Source organism: Scylla paramamosain, chromosome 15 (assembly GCF_035594125.1).
Source record: "Scylla paramamosain isolate STU-SP2022 chromosome 15, ASM3559412v1, whole genome shotgun sequence".
In the NCBI taxonomy this organism is placed as follows: Eukaryota; Metazoa; Arthropoda; class Malacostraca; order Decapoda; family Portunidae; genus Scylla; species Scylla paramamosain.
In genome coordinates, this window is record NC_087165.1 from 23,143,505 (window position 1) to 23,166,011 (window position 22,507).

Consider the following 22,507-nt stretch of genomic DNA (forward strand, 5'->3'; position numbering starts at 1 on the left):
GGGGCATTCATTCTTATGACTGACTGATAAGCCATGACAGGACAAAAATACTCATTTTCCTACACCCTCAGACTAGTAACTGGTGCATTATATTATACATCAACCCAGGCCAGACTGCAATGTCAAAACCTAATCTATATATGTGAATAAAGAGGGCAATTCTAAGATCTCACTGGCAGTCTGAGAGAATCTTCAGTATTATTTTTTAAAGTATTATGGCATAGCATGTTCTTTCCTTGTGACAAGATTCACAAAAACACATTAGGCGTATTGTTCTACAATATAAAGAAACAATAGAGCAAATTCGATCACACATACCCACCACAGCACCATGTATGAGTGCTTACTTAGGGGGGAAGTAACACACAGTGTGATGAGCTGCCTTTCCAATATGATAAAGGATAATGGCTGCTTTGAAAGTTAATCTTATCTCCCACTGATACCTAAGAAAACGGTCTGACAGAACTAAAAATCCCTCAAAAATGAAAGAATTGTAGGTGATTATGAACCAAACTCAATTTCCTGGGATTCTAGAACAATGCTTTGGTGTAGCAAGTCACGTCTCTTTAAATCAACACACAACAGTGTCTTGAATGCTCTGAATCACCTCCTAAATATGGGTTCAATAGCAGCTGAGAATGAAATGAATATCTAGAAAAACTTCATAACTCTGGATACCAGGAATAGCACCATCTATGAAGCAAAACATAATCAATTTCAGCACCACAAAGCAATGCTTCACAGCACACACAGACTATGGAATGATGCCCTAACAATTGCAAATCAAAACACCTAGACACATCACAGTTCCTGAAGTGTGGTGAATCCAACCTCCTTCTCAAGATAATAATGCCTAACACTTACTGAATGAGATAGCGTCGAAAGGAGAATGGTGGTTGTTGATGTGAGGAGTGATGGGCCCTGAAGAGTAGCTCCCATAGCCCGCCTCACTTCCCCTCAGCTCCCCTCGAATATCCCGGCCACCCCCGTCAAACTTTATACCATCGCTCTTCTGAGGTTTGGGATCTGCAAACACTGGCTTAAATGTGCGTTCACAGCCCTCAAAAGCCTTGGCCGCGTGAGACATTCTGTGGGATAGATGCAGTATTAAGTGAGGAGGGGCTCTGAAGCTTCCCTCACACCATGACTACTTTAACATATGGAAAGAAATGAAGAAAAATTTAAAGATTGGAAAAAGATTAAGATATTTGATATATAAAGTATGATAGAGAGAAGAGTGGCAACAGAATAATGACTTCTGGCTGTTAACATTTTATATTCACTAAAACAAGCAGGAAGAAAACATATTAAGACTCCATTTCAACAATGGTAGAAAAATAAATAAACAAAAAATCTTAAATCAAACTAAGTTACAGTTTTATCAAACATGAAATACATGGCAAATGAATCTGTACAAACCTCAAATAAGCATTTGCTCTTCCTTATATAATCATATTTCTTTAATTTCTAGTCCCTGACTGCTTGGTATGAAATGTAATGCCACCAAAATTAAAAGAAAACCAAGACTCCCTTACCTGTGATATTTAACATAGGCAAAACCCTTGCTGTCGCGTGTGTTGCGGTCACGCACAATGGAGACATAGTCAATATCACCAAACTGAGAAAAGTGTTCCCGCAGGTCTGCCTCTGTGAGGGACTTGGGCACCACCACAAATAGCCGCAGCAGTCGCTCCTCCTCATTCATGTCTCGCCGAGAGCCTTGGTCACGGCTGCCACGAACACCACACCAAAAAAAACAAAAAAAATAGCAAGTTTAAGACTCCAGGCAAACCACAGGTAGCAAGCTCTATATTAGTAACAAAACAGTGAAGACACGGAAAATTGCTTAAACCCATGATACGAGGTTGTCCACAATGATGGAATACATTCATAATATTGCTACACATCAACCCACTGACATACCAAGACTGCTACTGTTATATATTAACTAGAAGTATTATACAATTAACTTCAAATACTTGTTACATGTTCGAGAGTGGCTTAGACTAAACTGTAAAATATCTGTAAAAAAAAGTAAATAAAAAATACTAAGTCCTATATTAATACCACAGTAATACTTAGCATAATGAGAAATAAAATAAACTTTCAAACTTATACAATCAAAACCTCTAAAAATATACCACAGAAAACATGTGAATTGCTGGACTGACTTCTAATTTCCCAAGTGCAACTCTAGTTTGAGCGCACACTTCATCAAAGCCTCTTTCATCTTGAGGGTTCACAAGGCCAACCAGAGAGGGCATGGAGGGTGCTTCCAAAATAAGGCAACTGATACAAAACACATCATCATCATCTGTATCTGTCTTTGCAATGGTACACTAAAATACCTGACCTACTACTCAACACTCAAACCCCACTACAAATTAAACTAAACTTTGATAAGAAAGGGGAGAGAGAGTAGCAATAAACATGACAGTCTAAAGGTTGCATCTAATGGAGCTATTAATTTCACCTGAACAAAATGCATCACTGTCAGAGCTTCACGGTGGCGGCAAAGGAAACCGAGGAAAGACCTTTGTGGCTGTGAAAATAATTCTGCAGCCTCAAGAATCCTCTCGGCAATTACCTCACAATGTACCTGTGTGCAATGAGAACCTTGAGGGGTCTTGGGTGGCCTCCAATACACCGGCCATTCATTTCCTCCATTGCTGTTGCTGCCTCTGATGTTTTGGAGAACTTTATATACGTCACACCTGAAAAATAAGGAGCCATTATGCACTACACTGAGGGACTTCATGTAGGTCATGGCTGAAATATATAGACAGCATCATCATACCATACTATTTTATAAAACTCCATAGGAATATTAATTTAAAAAGAACACAGACATATCCCCTTTTTGTAGGCTTGTCAGCATACATGTACTGTACTTGCAGATGTGTATAGGCTATTCAGCATCAAAGAGGACTGAAGATAATGGGATGTTATGAGTTACTAGATAATGAGGCCATTTGTATGCTAAACAAAAGAAGACCAAGTGTATGTGACAATTGAACTGTTTTTTTATGGACAGAGAAAGTGTTAAGATATTATCAGCATCTCCTTAACCCTAACTGCAACTCTTTTCCAACATCAACTTCCTTACTTAGTTACTGCTGACATGATGCTTTAAGCTGACCACAAGTTAATCAAAATGCAGTGAAAACGAATTGCTTTTCTTATATCCCGTCAACTTTTCCCTAAAAATAAATAAACAAGAATAAATTTAAAAAAACAGGTATAAATGTCAAACTCTGCGATGCTCTTCATAAACACGCTCATCATTTGGTTTCACAATATTTCCCGTTTTCAGTTTTGGACAGCCTATGAGTCTCTCCCACTATTTTTCTTAGTCATAAATCATCTCTTCATAGACACACGAGAGAAGTGTTCCAAAGAGAGATAAAACGCATATCCAAGAAACAAATTTGCTTTACTGTGACAAAAACAAAAGCCCACACTCAGCTCCCCCACAATTGGGACATGACAGTGTATGAAAGTACAAGTGAAAGGGATTGCTCAAGCACAATGCAATCTAGCCACACAGCAATCATTAAGGGCTCATTACACACAGTTCCGGCAGGGGAAAGTTTTCTACACCAGCAGCAGCAGCAACAGTGTGTGTGTGTGTGTGTGTGTGTGTGTGTGTGTGTGTGTGTGTGTGTGTGTGTGTGTGTGTGTGTGTGTGTGTGTGTGTGTGTGTGTGTGTGTGTGTGTGTGTGTGTGTGAACTGAGCTATAGGAGGGAGGGAGGGAGGGAGGGAGGGAGGGGGGGGAGAGAGAGAGAGAGAGAGAGAGAGAGAGAGAGAGAGAGAGAGAGAGAGAGAGAGAGAGAGAGAGAGAGAGAGAGAGAGAGAGAGAGAGAGAGAGAGAGAGAGAGAGAGAGAGAGAGAGAGAGAGAGAGAGAGAGAAAATACATGTGTTTTTTTAAATGATAACATGGTACATTATGATTGAGTGAGTGAGTGTGTACAAGTATGCATGAACAAAGCTAAAACACAATACTTCAAGACCCAGAATGCTGAGAAGCTTCATATGATTTGTTCCTTAACATCACACCACACCCATGAGGAAGTACCACAGGAGAGCACCGAGTTGTAGGCAGAGGGAAGTACATTAAAAAAACATCTGAGCATTAAAACATCCCCTTACACTCATGCACAAAAACACACACACACACACACACACACACACACACACACACACACACACACACACACTAAGCAGCATCAAGAGCACTATCCTACATATCAAACAATCATTATGACAAAACACACAGGTGCGGTTGTTATTGTCTTACACAGGCACACGTACACACGCTCACATGCACATTAAAATCATGTCCCTCTTTGGCAATGTGAGGGCAGCAGCATGAGAAGCTATTGGGTGTGCTCCAAAGGTGTCTCAGCCAAGCCTGTACGTCTGGGAGTTTTGTCACACCCTCCTGCCATGACGCTCCATAACTGCATTACTGATACGATAACTTGAGAAATTACGGTTCTTTTTTGTCTAATAATGAGCTTCACTTCTTTCTTAAGAGATGGTCTTTATGAAAACCAATTACTTGCTTGGTTTCTTTCCTGAATAACACTATGAATGTGAAGGAAAGGGGTAGCTGTATAAGATTTTAATAATTCATCCACATGTATGATAAGCACCACAGTGAAATAATACGGTACATATATTGAAGAATCATTATTTGACATGATGGGGTGAAAGTGAGGAGCAGTAAAGCTTTGACTCAACTCTAGATTTATAAAAAAAAATAAATAAATAAATAATAATAATAATAATAATAATAATAATAATAATAATAATAATAATAATAATAATAATAATAATGAACATCTTGTGGAAATTAATGACACTGGAATGGCAAGTCATGGGTAGATCACAAGCTTTCACTATGGAGGAAGGTCCCCCCTGCCATACAGATAATGGGTAGGTGAGAGGACTGCTAGAGAACACATTGCAGTTTATGGGCAGCAGCAAGAACTTCTGAGAGCACTCCAAGGGCTAATAAATAAATATGGATTGATAGTCCATCACAATGAATGCTCATTAATTTGTTGCATAGCTCTGCACTGCTCAAGGTTATGCAATGACAAGGTGGTATGCAAAAGTTTAAAAAGCAAAGGAAGTCTGTCAAACCAAATGAAGGTCTCAAGCCTAACACACTCATTACTTTACTGAGAGGCTTGAGATAAAGAAGATGGAGACTTGCTTGACAGCACACTAAAGATGAATAAGGGTGTAGCACTGGCCATCACTTTGGCTATTCACCACCAGTGTTTCGTAATTTCCATGTTTTATTTTCACAGTTATCAGCTGCTGCATGTACTAATTATTATCAAAGTATATTGAAGAAATATCTGACAAGTTACTTCAAGAGGAACATACAGCATATTCCACCACAAAAAAATACATGCAAAGTTTCAAAACACATCACTTAATATCACTGTCTATAATAAGTCATAAAAACTGTTGCTGGCATGCACACCCACACTATTATTCACACTTGCGCACTTATCTCAGTTGCTCACAATGGCTCTACCTGCATCTAAACATACACATGATGGACACGAACCCTCCCAGTGAGTCACTCTCTAGCAGTGTGACAGCCAATACAAGACAGTCAAGATATGATACTTGGCCACCCGTGGGTTCTGTCCTACACACCCTCCCCCCCCTCTCTTCCTTCTGCTGGTTCTCCCAGGCTGCCACCTGGCCCCTCCTATCAGAGTCTCTAATGGCTCTGGTCATCATGCTGGCACCAGCCATGGCTTCAACACGTAAGGATGGTCACACATGCAACTGTGGCTGCCACACCTCAATAACCATTCTTCACTGTCAGGGTAATTACATCCCACCTGACACGGAGCAGTTTTGCTATCATTATTTTACACCCTCTTTACAAATTAATCTTTGCGTGTCTCTCTATCAAGGCCAACATAACACTTGCACTTCCCCGTACCCAGAAATTAGCCCTAGCTAGAGATGGAAGTGATAATGGGAAAAAAATACTACACAATACATTTACTCATAATCACTAGCTTGTCACCTGCAACTTACATAATATAATCTCTTTCAGGAATCTTCAGTGTACCCACTTAACCACTTTTTCTGATGCTCTGCTCACTCTGAAAGCATCATAAATCCTACTCTCTGTGATCTTTACACTACTTGAATACCCAATTCTTGTTAGATCTTCCCACCTATACTCAAGACTTAACATTCCTCTATAATAACACCAATTACTTTATTTTATCAATAGCCTGCAAGGACAATGGACTCCTTACGGTCTCCAGACACACTCCCCCTTTTCTATGCTATTTCATACATCCTGTGCATCTCACTTTCTCTTCCATACTTAAACATCCAGGTCATAATCTTATCCCCTTCTGCTGCATGCATTCATCAAATATTCAATCACTTTCAACATTTCCTCCCTCAGACTCTCTTGTGTAACCTCTCCATCCACATCTTTTACCTACTTCCTTTAGCTGTTCATATTTACTTCTCACTCTGACTCCCTCATCCTAAACTGTCTTTCAAAATAGCCTTTTATCCTCTTTATGCTTCTCACTCTGTTATCTTTCAAGGTCTTTATCTGCTTTCTTTTTACCCTCTTCTACCACTCATTTCACTTTACCTTTACTCTCTACATACCCTTGTTTTTTTTTTTTTTTTTTTTTTTTTAATTTGCTTTGACACATTTCTTTCCAGTTCTATCTTGCATGCATCTCTCTTTTCCTTCCCCATTTCTGTAACCTTCTTTTCCCACTATATATTCCATTTCTTCACTGCCAGTTTCACTTCACTATCCCCACCACTCCTGACATCACACTCAAGAATAAATTTTCCGAGTCTGAAAGATCTCCTCGGCATTTGCATCTCTATTCACATTCTCCTATTAATCATTCAGGGCTTCCGTCACTCTTTGCTTGCCTGCCTTTTTTATCTTCGTTGCCGGACACTTCAACTCTGTAAGACTGTAAGCCTCTCTCTCTCATCACTCATTCCCTTTCTAAACTTTCCTGTGCGAGTTATTTCTGCTTTTTCTAATACATTAATTCAACATAATGGTCTGATCCTTCAAATATAACTCTCAGAACAAATGCAGCCATCATATCTACCTTCAAATTTTATCTTTATCCATACAGTCAATCAATACCTTTTAATTTTGTACTTCATCTTCATTATGCTTAACACTAAATCATTATGTGCTGATAAATGATGACCCCTCTCAGCATAGACATCACATCTACCTTCAAATTTCATCCATATCCATAGTCAATCAATCCTTTTTACTTATTTTGTATATGACTTCAGTGTACATAACATCAAATCACTGTGAGCTGATAGAAAGTGATGCCCACAGATGTCCACAACACTCACTTCACTCAGGCACTCACCATCTGTGCTCACCACTTCATCTATGCTCTCACCACTTCATCTATGCTCTCACCACCCACCTCTGTTTTCATGTCATCCATCACATGCATCTTCCTTTTGCAAAAATTCAATAGTACTCAAGTGACCTCAAAATTTCATTCTTACTTTTCACAATATTCACACTGACAAACATCAGCAAATACTTCCTGGCATATTCCACTATTCCAATCTTACTTCTCACCCAGAATACTCTAGTGCTCTTCAAACTATATACTCAACAAAAACACCTAGGTTACTTGACTACTCCAATTGTATTTCTCACCCAGAATACTCTAATGCTCCTCAAACTATACTCAGTCACACTTTAACGCTCTGTGTGATGTCAGAATTGCACAATCTGCCTCGCTCCTTCCATTATAGCATTCATCCAACCTTATCCATACAGCCCCACCAACTGCACCTGTCACATGTACATAACTTTAATTTTTTTTACTACACTCAGATGTATCTCAGACCACAAATATCTATTCTACTGTACCTTTATCTCAAGACCATAAACACCTACTACACCTTTCAAAAACATGTACCACCTTCATTTCATTTACTACACTCAGATGCATCTCAAGCCACAAACATCTACTCTATTCTACCTTTATCTAAGACCACAAAAACATGCACTACACCTTTTAAAACAACATTCAACAATCAGTCTTCTCATTCTTTCATCCTTCCACCTATCTGCATTGAGGCATATACCTTAATTGGCTCATTCATCTTTCACACCCTCCTCCACCACTCTCAGTTCTTTTTTTAACATTCCACCCCATGAGAAGCCAGCAACAGGTGCCTCAACCTACCACAGTGTATCCCGAGCAAAGCAACCCCCCAGACAGTCAAAAATAAAACAGATAAAGGTCTAACAAGAATCAGTGATTTTGCCACCACCTAATTCAGTGACAAGCCAAGATCTTTCAGTCTCAAAGTGGAAGAGGACACAAAAATGAAGAAGGTAATAAGAAAGATAAGGGCTGTTCACAAATCACCTTTTGAGTATATGCATTAAAGTATTTTCACAGAGGAGAGGAGCATACACAGGTCTATTTTTCTCTCTCCTCCCAATGCAAGTGCCTGGCCGTCAACCATTCCCTTCCCCAAGCACACACACACTAATCATCTGGTGCTGATGAGTGAGTTGTGTAAGACATAACTGGGTGGGAAAGTAATCTGGGACCTCTCTCTCTCTCTCTCTCTCTCTCTCTGATACTTGCACCATAGCCAGTGGAGTGTGAATGATGAGATGGTGACAAAAAACAAGGGGAGGAGGAGGAGGAGGAGGAGGTAAAATTAGACAGCTGCCCCAGTGGTTCATAAAGGAAACCTACACAGATGGAAACACCATAATGCTTCAGAATGTGAAAGAAAGTGACACAAGATGCACAATAGGTAACATATCATCCCATACAAAATAAAATACAAGAATGGGTGGACTGTTAAAAGGGCAAATTTCACCACCACAACTATGAGGACCAACACCTGGCAAACACAGTACTGATATAAGAGAAAGTCTTTTAGTTGCAGACAGCACCACTGACCTATAAAACCTGACCTATATATAGTCACATTTAAAAATACCTACACATAATTATTTAGTTTCCTTCCTGTTCTTTCATTGCAGCACTAAATAACTCTCTCTTTTACCAAGCTGAAAATATTCTGTTTGGTATGTGATTGCCTTGGCTGGCATGTTTCAAATTTTCATTTACCTTCCCTGAGGCTTTTCTCAACTTCTTCTCACATTCTCTTTTAATTAGAACTTCACAGGCACCAACTCCTTTTGAAGTGGTGTTTTCAATCTTCTGCTGCTTCTGCTGCAAAAATCACCTCCCTGCACCAGTTTCTGGCAAGTATTAGAAGTGCCAGTGCCATGACATTGTCTTTGAAACTCAATGTGCCATGTGCTTGAAACAATGCTACAATACTCTAAGCTGCCTCACCTCTATCTGCATTGACCTTTTCCTACAGGATCCACACTGAAACACCTGCATGAAGGACAAACAGTCACTTCCCACATGCACAAAGACTTGAACATGTGCATGCATATAAATGTACACACTCACAAGCATGCACTCATCCCAACACCACTACTGCTCTCTCACACACACACACACACACACACACACACACACACACACACACATTTAGTTTTAGTGTTTGCAATACAAGAAAATAGCCAGTCTCAGCCATCTAAATATGTACTCAAGTATTTTTATACATCAATGCTATTTTGTGAGGCACACTGGATTGTTGTGGTGATTTTCATGTTACTGATGATGGCAAGCTTCTTTCCACACAACTGTTTTCTTTTTCATCCATTAGGAGGAGATGGTGAGCAGATCAAATACATCAGGAAATAGGAATGAAAAATAAAATAAGCATAAAATATGAAGAGTGAAAAAGGTCCCTTGTATTTTATCTTAATACTAGGAATGAAGAAGCTGAACAAAAAACAATCTCAGAGTAGATATACTCAATCCTGACCACCTTCCCCTTTAAATGCTTTTTGCAACATGACAACCTCTGGGGAGTACAGAGAAGTACAGGTGTATTAAAAACAAGAGAGGATTTAGAGAGTGCAGGCCTCTAGGCCACTGTAAAGTGTGGGAACCACCTTGACACATTCATGGTCCAGTAATGCTTGTGTTCACTGTCCATGGCTACAGACAAAACTTTTTTACAAACAACATCTGAGTTTTCACATATACTACAATTTACAAATGGTGGCTCATAAGTGACAAGTGTCAGTGTTCATTCAAGGCTCAGAACACACTGCAGGACAGGCTTGTAAATACTTGATGTGGGATCCTAGTGAGTGTGAGTCCCTAGGACATGGCCAACTCAGCCCCCCTCAATCCACCCCTGACTAGAACAGACCTGAGGGACTACAGTGGTGGTAACATGACATAGGAAATGCAGCAATGAGTGCACTTGGTTCAGTCACAGGATGTAAGGTCCATTTCCTGGACAAGTAGTTCATGCGTCATTTCATGCTGACCTTGTTTGACTCATGCCTCATGTAGCCCTTCTGTCTAACAGCAAGAAGGCACAACCACTCATCACAACATTGTGACCCAAGAAAACAGAAAACTGTGGCTAGCAGTTCTTCTTTCCTGGTTGTATATTCCATTTCCTAAGATACAAAAGTAGCAGTATAATAGGCAATTAACTCAAATATTGCTATTCTTATTAATGCAAGCAGCTTAGCTTTGAAGTGCACATCCCATGATGTGATGAGGGAACACAAGCAACCTAGAGGTAAACACGGAGATGCAATTGGTAGATAAAACAATGGGAAATCTCAGACATATATATCTATTCATCACATTGTTTGTGTTCAACAGTCTTGTCATTATGTGGCCATATTACAACACTGATAATTAGCATATAAACCATAACTTATCTCCTGACAAACAAAGAGCAAGTGATGTTACACAACAGTGCAGAGACAGCAGGTGTTTTTTGCATTATTATCCACAGCAAGTATAGTTATTACTTGTGGCATGTACTCCATGAGCAGGATCAACGGAGCGGCCCAGCCAACAGTGGAAGAGGCACTGACTATAAAAGTGGGCGGTGGTGTAATAGAAGTGAGACAGTTATGTTATTTTGCTTAATAGTGAGGGTGGAGTGAAGCGAGCTGTAAGAACACAAGTGGCAATAACACAGAAGTGCAGAGATTGCAATATTGCTGACAAACAAGGGTATTCCACTAAAAAAACAAGGGGAAGAATATTTGAAACATGAATAAGATCAGTGATGATGTGTCTATGGAAAATGTGTTGGTTGGCTGCAACTGAAGAATCTCGAGGGACATGGCTGGAATTGCACAGAGATAAGGTGTCCAGTGAAGAGGTAACAGGGCATGCATTGAAGGAGCTGAGAACAGTGTTGAGAGTAGAGACTGAGGTGGTTTGGGCACATGGTGTGGAGAGTGGTGAGGTGCTGGGAAGAGTGGTTGAAGTGGAAATGCCAGGTCACTATCCACTGGAGAGGCCAAAGAGAACATGGATGCAGTGAGCTGGCAGATCTGGCTGCACTGGGCATTGACAAGCTTGAGGCAACAGATGGAGGTGGTTGGAAAGGTTTCTTTGACTAACTCCATACAGGATTATGGGAAGAAACAACAGAGATGATGATGACTATGATGACAGCTGTACTCTTATCATCATTCACCTTCCATATGAATTCTCAGTCTCATTAGGGAAAAATAGGGAGGTTTAATGATATGATGATGATGATGATGATGATGGAACTCCAATAGGAATGAAAGATTAGAGGAAAGAAACAAAATTGAACTCTATCATGGTGCTCCAGAACATTTTAGGAGAAGTTATAACCAAACACACAACAAACAACAACTCTGCCCTAACTTATGACTATTTGCTAAGATTGGTGGGAGCCTACAGTCCAGCAGCAAAGGACTGCCAACATTCAGTAGCGCCAAAAACGTTCCCCCAGGCAGTGATAAAAATTCAATCTGGGTTGAGAGCAAGAAACCTAACCTGATTAAAACTTGGTCCAGGAAAGTTTAATCTGCAATGGAGGTACAAGCTGCTGCTGCTACTATTACTGTTTCTGCTGCTGCCATCACCAAAACCACCACCACTACTACTACTATTACTACTACTACTCTCACCATCACAGCCACGACCACTATCACCACTAAGACTACTGCTATCACTGTCACCACTATAATTATCATTGTTGCCACAGAAAGAAAAACTTACAACTACAATAACTACTACTACTAGCACCACCACTATTGCTGCTATCACCACCACCACCACCATTACTGCTATCACCACCACTACCACCACTACCACCACTGCCATGATCATTACCACTACTACTTTGAAGCAGCTAATACTACTTGAATAACACCAACAATTATATCATTAAGTACCTACAGAAAGCTATTATATTTTTTTGTCTCAGTTCTTCACTTCATGCTCTGATTCTGTACATCACAAGGTGGCTCTCTCAAAATGCTTGTAATGAAATAGTAACTTGTGTCAGAGATTATGAATTTTTCCACCTTCAAGTCACTGAGAAAAGAAAAATTATCTTGGAAATCAGTTGTATCACTTAATTACACAAACACCTTTGATGGAATTACTTATAATACATAAAATTAACAAGAAAAGATATGTAATAATTTATGAAGCCTTCAGTAAGTGTGCAATACATAACAGATGGTTTATATAAACACTGTTAAGAGATATGTAGAGTTGCACATGTTCATTAGCAGGCAGACAGGCAGGCGGGCAGGCAGGGGGAGAGGGAGGGACGGGCAGAGTATGAATAGATGAATAGTTTATTGATATACTTTTTGGTACTGAAAAGCAACAGCATGAAAATAATGTAGAAGAAAATTGTAAAAAAAAACACAAAGCATTGCAGCACATAAGATGCAGAGAGAGAGAGAGAGAGAGAGAGAGAGAGAGAGAGAGAGAGAGAGAGAGAGAGAGAGAGAGAGAGAGAGAGAGAGAGAGAGAGAGAGAGAGAGAGAGAGAGAGAGAGAGAGAGAGAGAGAGAGAGAGAGAGAGATTGATTGCACATTTAGATCAAATGCAAGAACAAACAAGAAGACATGAACATATGGCAAATACTTTGGAAGTGTGACTTAAACAAAAAATATTAGTAAACAACCAACAGGGTAAAACAAAACTCATTCGAGGAAGAAAGTTCTGGCTTGATGGGACAAATAAAGGGAATGGAATGGCACGGTATGAGTATTTATTCTAATTTTTTTTCTATTTTTACACTGAAAAGACATGAGAGAGTGGTCCCTTAGTGAGGCAGGACCCCCAATGAGTGCTACACAGGACCAGATGTTAGTAGTGTCACACCAGCATGTCATCCAGCTGGCTCTTCCTGCCCTTCATGGCCTTTTACCATTCCCTCTCAAGCAAACATCAGCTCACACCTCTCCTGCTGTCTGTCTATCATCCTAAGAGGCACCTACGTCAATATTTTTCCCCTCCTCTTCTAAAACATTATCACAACCATGCAGTTTTGGTTGCTTCATGTGATATTTTGCGTGTGTTAAGATGAATTTCCTGTCCAGTGTCACAAATCAGCAGCATGAATGGGATGCGCCCCACTGTGTGGTCTGGCAAGCAGGTAGCAGTGGCATCCTCATTCCCCAACTGCACGCCATAAAAGTGAAATTGTCAGGGCGTTGAAGGGAAGTTGTGGTGTGTTTACAAAGCCTACGTCAGTGTGAGGGCCCCATTCTGGGAGCTGTCAGGTACCCCACTGCACGTCTCTGGCAACACAATTCACTTTTTTTCCCTTCCTTTCCCCCACAACTGAGATACCTGTGGATTTTGGCTTCCTCCTGCAACTAACACTTTTTTTCTTTTTTCCTGACATCCTTGGCTATTCTGAGATGTCCAGATGGGTAAAGTAATTCCGATGGCAGACTTAAAAACTACACCAGCCACAATGATCCTTGACATAGAGGTGGATTCACTTCATGATGAAAGTGATACTGTAAAATAAACTCCCCAGACTCTTACACACTTCCTAAGACAACACTGCAATAAACACACACATGCAATCAGCTTCTGCACACTCTAAAAAGCAAGAGTGAAAACAACATTAATCTTTTAAACAACAGCTGACAGCATCCAAGTCAAAGAAAGGAGGAAAAGAAAAACAAGGCGGTAGAATAGAGGTCAGTTGTGACAGAATAAAACATGTGAGTAATTTCATCCAACTGAGACTGACTGCCCTTTCCTACATCATTAATCAAGGAAATATCTAGGGCCCTAGAGGCACCATGAGGTAGTACAACTAAGCACCACATCTTCATATATTTCAGCAACTACTGGTGTTTTCAAGGGTCTTATGATTTTAGTGATAGTTTAACAAGGATTCTGCACCATCAGTTTGAAAAAATACCCATGAAATGACTAATCATCTCTGTAGTCTTTGAAAGTCGCCCTCATGAGAAATGTAAGAAAATAATATGAGCCTATGTGTGTTTCAGTGGAATACTGGCAATGTTTGACTACCTTGAATTAACAGTGCATGTGTAAGGTACAGATGTGAACTAAGAATCTCACAGGGAACTCAATAACGAACTCTCTTGAAATGTGTACCGAATATTTCCCACACAAACTAGATTTATACATCAACAATCAAGTATAGAAGAAACATTAATAGTGGAAGATGCAACACAAGCCAAATAGCCCTAAAAAAACAAGACACTTGCTAGACAACCACATAAATCAGAAGGACAGCTTAGCATCAGGCAGAAAGGGCCAGATTACTGTCCAAGAAACCTACAGGAGATTGTGCAAGCAAAACTGGATAAAAATTAGCAATAGGTAATTACTGTACTTGTGAATCAGGACAGGGTAGAAAGAAAATAAGAGACAATCAAAGAAAATGTGAGAGAACTGTGTAATGCAAGACTAACTTCAAGAAGGATGCTAAAAATGTCTCTACTACAGCCATCCCCATGCAGTAACACAGAGGAACAAGGTACCAAACAAATCAAAATAGCATCAGGAAAAGCTGCAGGAATTCAGTAAACAAAATGTAAATGTAGCCAGCAAAGGCTTGAGGCATTTTCAACATAACTATTCCACCACGATACACATACATGCAAATACTGAAGACCGCATACCTCAAAGTCTATCTTATATATTTGTATTAGTTATGCAGGTAATGAAAGCATGGAACAACACATTAGCAGTGATGGGAGCTTTATGGTTCTTGTTATCCACACTACCCTGCACTCTACTTGAAATGCCGTTAGGATCACAGACTATATACCACATGTACAATGTTAAACCGCTAAGCAATGTGTGCAGACTAATCATGTGTACAGTACAAGAAAGGGGTTTTGGTGTGAGCCACAACCTCACGTAAAACCTTCAATCACATATCTCATAACAAATTACTGAACTTGTATTTTGTTTCATTTGAATCTGCTATGACACTAGTACAACTTGGCAAGCACTGAATGCCATGCAACTTCCTAGGCAAAAATCAAACAGCATACGTATACAAACTCACGTAGATGACTAACAAACCCGTATGATTAAACAGCCCATTTCACGAAAAACCTTGCCATGTAAGAAATGACAGCACTCACAACTTGTAAGGACAATTCTTCCATGAGGATTATGAGAAGGCAAAAAGTTAGTAATCTCATCTCCAATTTACGTCCCCAAACTCAAAACTTCCGAAAAACCTACATTAAAGAACTACGAAAAAATCTAACTGCCATTATACATACCCAATACCTATGTGCAACAATATTATTAAAATCATGAAGGTGAAATGTGAAAATCTCAGCCTGTACAGCCACTCTGAGGGAGTCATAAGATCAATTAAACTAGATAGTGTATACAGTGATTTTGCAAACTTTACTGGCCACTGAATGAGTTATTGGTTGGGTAGGAAAGAAGCAGCAAAGAGGCATGACTGTCTCATGAGTGATGCTGTCCTATTATCTAGTATTACCAAGTTGGCGGCGCATTACAATACTAATGGTGTTCTTAATGAGCATGCCAAACAAACCTTGACCTCATTTCACTTGTTATCTCTCTTGCTGTCTCAGTTTCACACACACAGACACTTTCAGAAGGCTGGTAAATGTATGGGGCGTAGGTGTGCTTCGACAAAACTACAAATTAACGCTGCAGAAACAACACCTAAACAACTCTTTAGCTATGATAATTTAATACGACCCCCAAGACAAACTCATGTATTACTGTGAAGCCTTGAAGCACAACATATTATTTTTTTTCCGGTAGGTGGTCATATATATGTTGTATGGTATATGTGTGTACATAGATATACAATACATAAGAGTATACATCAATTTTAGAGAATAAAACAAAATGGCAACTAATCTTACAACAGCCCTGTATGTATTCTGTCACATCTATCCATACTGGTGAAAATGTCTGCCCCAAGCAATTATATACCTGTCACATACACATGACAGGAAAACAACAGAGGCGCCTCACTATCAAATGGATTCACGGAGATGTGCATGAACATCAACAAAGTCAGGCAAGGCTACCCACCTCCTTCACACAAAAAAAAAAAAAAAAACTTGCTTGGTTTCCCCTTCAGCCACTGACTTGGCACAGGTGTCAGGACCAATCACTCAAAAAAAAAGAAAGAAAAAAAAAAAAACATTACACAGTTCCGTCCCGAGTCATCACCTGTCATGAGAATGCCTCCTGGTTGCGTAAACTGACAACAAACAGGGAAGAGAGCAGATGTGCGATCCTGTGCTGCCGTCTAATTTGCCTCACACTGCACGAATAAAAACGAAAAACTGACAAAACCATAACACCAAAAAGTAAGCACGACAGACAACACAAACCAAACAGTACGACCTGAAACTTTGAAAACAGCCACAACTATACATATATGAACTAAACCCACAACAACAACAGAGATCAACACGAGACACAAACACAGCCTCACACACAGCTAGATACCCATTCCAGCATGTCCACCACCACCACGGCAGCTCACAATTTAAATTTTAGGTCAGACAGGTCAACCATTCATTCCCGCGCTTAGACTGACCGACGGAAACACAGGAATGCGAGACTCGGGTGGATGGATGGATGGGTGGGTGGGTGGGTGGGTGCCTGCCTGCCTGCCGCTGTGCCTCCGCCGGGGACACACACGGGATGAAGGCAACGAGCATGAGTGAAAAGTTTAATTAATAATGTAGGGCAGACTGAGATCGATCGAGAAGGATGTGCATGGAAGGAAGTTATGTCTCGTCGCCCGGTATTTCATTTTTTTTTTTTCTTTCCATATCGTCTCAACTTACGCGACGGTGGTTAGTGTATGGAAATGCGGTGAAACGGCACGATACTTACACACATACATACCAAAACATACAGACACACATTCGTTCATACATACAGACATACAGACACACACACAGACAGGTCACTCACCCTCGCACATTTAAGTCCAGTAGCCAGTCAGCCACTCATACACAAACAAACAAACACCGTACAAACGCCACGCGCAAACAAACACACCTGAATCACATACAAAACACACGATAAACACCAATAATGCAACAAAATAACACCAAAATTAAAAACACCCTGAAATTGAACACTTTAAAACCATACCTAACCTAACCGCTGCACCGCACCCTAACCTACCATGGCGAGGGTGGACGGGGTGCAGCAGGTGTGCAATGAGTGGGATATGTTTACCTTTGGGCTCCTCCGTGTTCCTGTCCTTCACCACCCAAATCTCCTCAATAGTCCCGTGCTTGGAGAAACTCTCCCGGAAATCCTCCTCCGTGATGGACTTGCCGCACACAATAAACAGCCTGGAGTGGGGCGGGTCATCGTATTTAGACTCCTTGCCGTATTTCCCGCCGTCTGAACCGTGAAAATTGTCCCGAGAATCATAGCGTCTCGAGAGCTTATCCGCAGACGCCATCTTCCCCCGACTGACTGAGGTGGACTGAGGAGGCTCTCCCTCTCCCCGCATAGACGAAGGAAAGCGGGACACCACGCCACCCGCTTATACAAAAGACCATCGCGGTTGGAGTATTGGAACCTATACTGAGCGTCAGTAATTCTTCTTGGGGTCTTGCAACACAGTTTGTGGTGTTCGATGCTATGTAGGTTGATTGTTGGTGCTTTTATACAACTTTCACCTGCTGCTGCTGCTGCTGCTGCTGCTGCTTTAAAGATCCCAATAGTTAAAGGATTGTAGTCTTCTTCTATTAGTCAACTGATTACATCGTTATGGTTGATCTCCCAAGGCCGTACATAAGTGAAATATACCAATGGGTATCTTTATAAGCAATACCATCGCCTTATTTTCCATGAAAGTCGCAAACAGCTGACTTCCATGCCGCCCCCTCCTCCCCCGAAGAAAGTTTACTCAAGCAAAGGTGAAAGTAGTTTTGAGTCTATTCAAGAGAGCGGTGTGTTCATTTTTAGTCTCAGTCTTTTGCCTTTCCTAATAGAAATATTGGATCCTTTTGGTCCTCATACATAATATAGTATTGAAACCTACCTATGTATGGTAAATATCGGCTTCTCGCGCTTGTTGAAACGTGTAGTAGTGTGGTGGTAGTAGTAGTAGTAGTAGTAGTAGTAGTAGTAGTAGTAGTAGTAATAGTAGTTTATTGACAAAATGATACAAAACATCCATGCTATCCAAAAAAAAAAATGTTTTGTACCCCCAAAAAATGTATTGAAAATCTTACAAAAGAAATGTATATACATGTCTTAACCTTAACTGCTATTTTTTTTTAAGTATATATATACACAACACAGACACACTATTCCGAGAAAATAATATGCTCATCAGTCTAGGTAGAAGCCCTCATGACCTGTGACATAATTGAGGCAACAGTCAGTCTACCGCCACATGCTCTTCAGGCCCTACACTGCATCACCACCTGGCCTTGCCCGTGCCTCAGCTGGTCTGCCCCTATACCTGTCAGTCCACACTCGAAGGACATCACCCCCGCCCTCACGAATGCTAGCTGCTATGTACCGTCGGCTATTATGTACCGGCTCCTATGAACCACTGCTTTGGCTTATATGTACCAAACAAGGCTGCTACATACCAGCTACCAAGTAGGGAGATAAAAATTAATATTGTAAGAAAAAGTAATAAAACTACATTAAAATATAAAACACGAAAAAAATGAAAAAAAAAATAAATAAAACTGTATTGTCAACTAATACAATCAATAGAATTCAGCATACACTGATTTAATACAGGCTTAGTCCTCAGCACGATCCATGAGTTCAGCACACAAGTTAAAAAATGCATCGGTTTTTTCTCTCTCTCTCTCTCTCTCTCTCTCTCTCTCTCTCTCTCTCTCAATAGTTACACGGGTTTTGAAGGGTGTTTTTACGGTTCTAGTGACAGATTAACATAGTTTCTACATTACTAACAGGAGAAACTTGCTTTTAAAAGGCTGTCATTGAGGTAATACAGTTTTTTAAGGGTGTTTTTACAGTTCTAGTGACAGATCTACAACATTTCTATATTATTAACAGGAGAAACACTCTTGCAAACCCTGGTAATTATCATTTTGGCTTTGAGAAACAGTCGTGAGGAGGGAGAGAGAGAGAGAGAGAGAGAAGCATTTAGTTGAGCCTATCCTGTGCTCGTTCGTGTTTGCTGTGGTGACACGGTGCAGCAGTGAGTGAAATTTTACTTCATAATCACGTAGTCGTAGTGGGTGTGGAGTGGGGAAAGGGAAGTGAGGATATTATATGACATATTATTTGATAACATGTCACCTTTAGTGAGTGTTAGTGTGTGTAATAGTGAGTGTGGTTGGAGCAGTGATACGTGGCGCTGGGGAGGGAGGGCTGGCTACATTGTTTTGGTCAACACTGGTCAGTCTTGCCCCACACGCTCTTTTAACCAGTGTTTCCGTATTCCCGGCAGCTTTTCCCTGTACCGAGCACCGCCAAGCAGCACCAGAGGCACGAATACGTAAGGTGAGTCCAGCGGTGCCAGCCTCACCTCAGTCAGCCTTCCTGCCTTCACTACATCCTCCTCCTCCCTGTAGTGTCTCGTTTATTTAGGTTTTATTATTCGTCTTTTTTAGGCATGTTTTAAGGTTGTTGACTTATTTTTAGAGTTTGTTCACATCTGAGTCTGGAAACTTGGAGATTTAGGCAAATAATGAAAGATTCGTTAATTTGTAAACAAGCTGTCTGCTGAGGTAGAGGCAGGACGTCAGTGTTTTCAGCCATTATTTGCTTCGTCTCTCATTTACTGTAAGCCAAACATGTCATAAGATGGGACCACATGTCTGGTCTTCATATTCGCTGGTCAGATAAATCCATCATTGCCTACTTTTGGTCTCATGAACGAATAATTAAGGCAACATGGCCGCTGGCTACCCCACTAAGGTCTCCCCCGACGGCCGCCATGATGGACTGCTGCCTGAGCCAACTTGTTGGGTTCCAATATTTTTTTGAATATTTCTGAATGACTTTATTTGGCTTCTATAGTAAGTTTTTATGATTTATAAAAATATTTCGTTGCTTTTGAAGTGCGTTTCATGCCTCAGTTAAGTAAATGTGGTGAATTTGCTGCTGTTTTTCGCATAAATATAGGACTGTTTTTACGGTGAAATTTACCCAACCCGGTTTTTTTGGCTCTTTTATTTAAGGCTGTAATGAAGGTTTTATTGCTTTAAAAAATCGTTTATGATATTTAAAGTGTTTTGCGTTTCTGATGAGCTAAGTGTGTGGAATCTAAAATAGCTTTTGATGCCGTTAAAAGTGGTGATTTTGTCATTTTTTGGATTTTTTATTTGAATATCTTAGCTTGTAACTAACTTTGGATTGTTTAGAAAAACAGTTCAGATTTTTTAAAGTGTTTTTTCATTGGTGTAAAATGAAATGGGTGGACTTTTCAATGATTTTAATGGTGTCAAAGATAGAACACTTTTTCCATATTTCATATTAATATTTCTTTACAACTGCTCAGGCTGGTGATGTTTTGATATTGTGAATATTAGTTAAAGTAATTGTCAAGTCAGAATATATAAGACATTCGAGCCTAGCTTTGTTTTTTCTAGGGGTCAATTTTGAAATGAAATACGTCAGCCAGCGGGGCGCCGGCAGCCCCCGCCTGTGACGTCATCAATGGTCCTGGGACTCGCTCGGATAGTGTCTCCTCGTCAGTATTAACCGTAATTTCCAGTGTTTTTCCAGGTGTTTCCAAGCTCAGGTATGTAGGTAGTAGTAGTAGAAGGAGAAAAATAGATAAATGGAGGAGGAGGAGGAAGTAGTAAGGAGAAATGGAGGAGAAGGAGGAGGGGGCATAACAAGTAAATATCAAGAAGACCATGTTTAGCTTAGTTTTCCTTCCTGCCCTGCTTTTTCTCTATAATATTTCATGTGTTTTGGGTGTTTTAAGTGTGTTTTGGATATATTTAGGAGTGTTGTGGAGTGTTTTGTGAATGTTTAAGTGTGTTTAGGATGTATATTTGCTATTATATCTATGTTTTGTGTGAATTTAGGGTGTTTAAAGTGTGGCTTAGGATGTTTTTAGGTGTATTTTACGTGTATTTAGTCTTGTAAAATGTTTTGAGTATATTGTGGAGTGTTTTGGGTGTGTTTGGGGGCATATTGAGGTGTTGTGAGTTTGTTATGAGTTTATTTAGGGTGTTTCAAGTGTTTCGGGTGAGTTTGGATGTGTCGGGTCTTTTATTTGAGTTTGTGTGGGGTGTTCTGGGTGCGGTAGTAGTAGTAGAAGGAGAAAAATAGATAAATGAAGGAGGAGGAGGAAGTAGTAAGGAGAAATGGAGGAGAAGGAGGAGGGGGCATAGCAGGTAAATACCAAGAAGACCATGTTTAGCTTAGTTTTTCTTCCTGCCCTGCTTTTTCTCTGTAATATTTCATGTGTTTTGGGTGTTTTAAGTGTGTTTTGGATGTATTTAGGAGTGTTGTGGAGTGTTTTGTGAATGTTTAAGTGTGTTTAGGATGTATATTTGCTATTATATCTGTGTTTTGCGTGAATTTAGGGTGTTTAAAGTGTGGCTTAGGATGTTTTTAGGTGTATTTTACGTGTATTTAGTCTTGTAAAGTGTTTTGAGTATATTGTGGAGTGTTTTTGGTGTGTTTGGGGGCATATTGAGGTGTTGTGAGTTTGTTGAGTTTATTTAGGGTGTTTCAAGTGTTTCGGGTGAGTTTGGATGTGTGTCGGGTCTTTTATTTGAGTTTGTGTGGGGTGTTCTGGGTGCGGTAGTAGTAGTAGAAGGAGAAAATAGATAAATGGAGGAGGAGGAGGAAGTAGTAAGGAGAAATGGAGGAGAAGGAGGAGGGGGCATAGCAGGTAAATACCAAGAAGACCATGTTTAGCTTAGTCTTTCTTCCTGCCCTGCTTTTTCTCTGTAATATTTCATGTGTTTTGGGTGTTTTAAGTGTGTTTTGGATATATTTAGGAATGTTGTGGAGTGTTTTGTGAATGTTTAAGTGTGTTTAGGATGTATATTTGCTATTATATCTGTGTTTTGTGTGAATTTAGGGTGTTTAAAGTGTGGCTTAGGATGTTTTTAGGTG

At 40.1% G+C, this 22,507-nt stretch overlaps 1 protein-coding gene and 1 long non-coding RNA gene across 3 annotated transcripts in view; one reads left to right on the forward strand and one right to left on the reverse strand.

Annotated features, from left to right (window-relative positions):
- LOC135107703 (RNA-binding protein 45-like) overlaps nt 1–17,931 on the reverse strand; it is a 30,203-nt gene extending 12,272 nt beyond the window's left edge. For both annotated transcript variants that reach the window (XM_064017883.1, XM_064017884.1), the window contains exons 1-4: nt 17,666–17,931; nt 2,600–2,714; nt 1,536–1,730; nt 865–1,088 (exon numbers count right to left, since the gene is read on the reverse strand). In XM_064017883.1, coding sequence (XP_063873953.1) covers nt 865–1,088; nt 1,536–1,730; nt 2,600–2,714; nt 17,666–17,897 — 766 coding nt within the window. In that variant the 5' untranslated portion in view covers nt 17,898–17,931. The remainder of the gene's footprint in view (nt 1–864; nt 1,089–1,535; nt 1,731–2,599; nt 2,715–17,665) is intronic.
- Nucleotides 17,932–19,204: 1,273 nt separating this feature from the next.
- Nucleotides 19,205–22,507, forward strand: part of LOC135107226 (uncharacterized) — a 9,677-nt gene continuing 6,374 nt past the window's right edge. The window contains exons 1-2 of the long non-coding RNA XR_010271666.1: nt 19,205–19,625; nt 19,878–19,930. This is a non-coding gene — a long non-coding RNA (uncharacterized LOC135107226). The remainder of the gene's footprint in view (nt 19,626–19,877; nt 19,931–22,507) is intronic.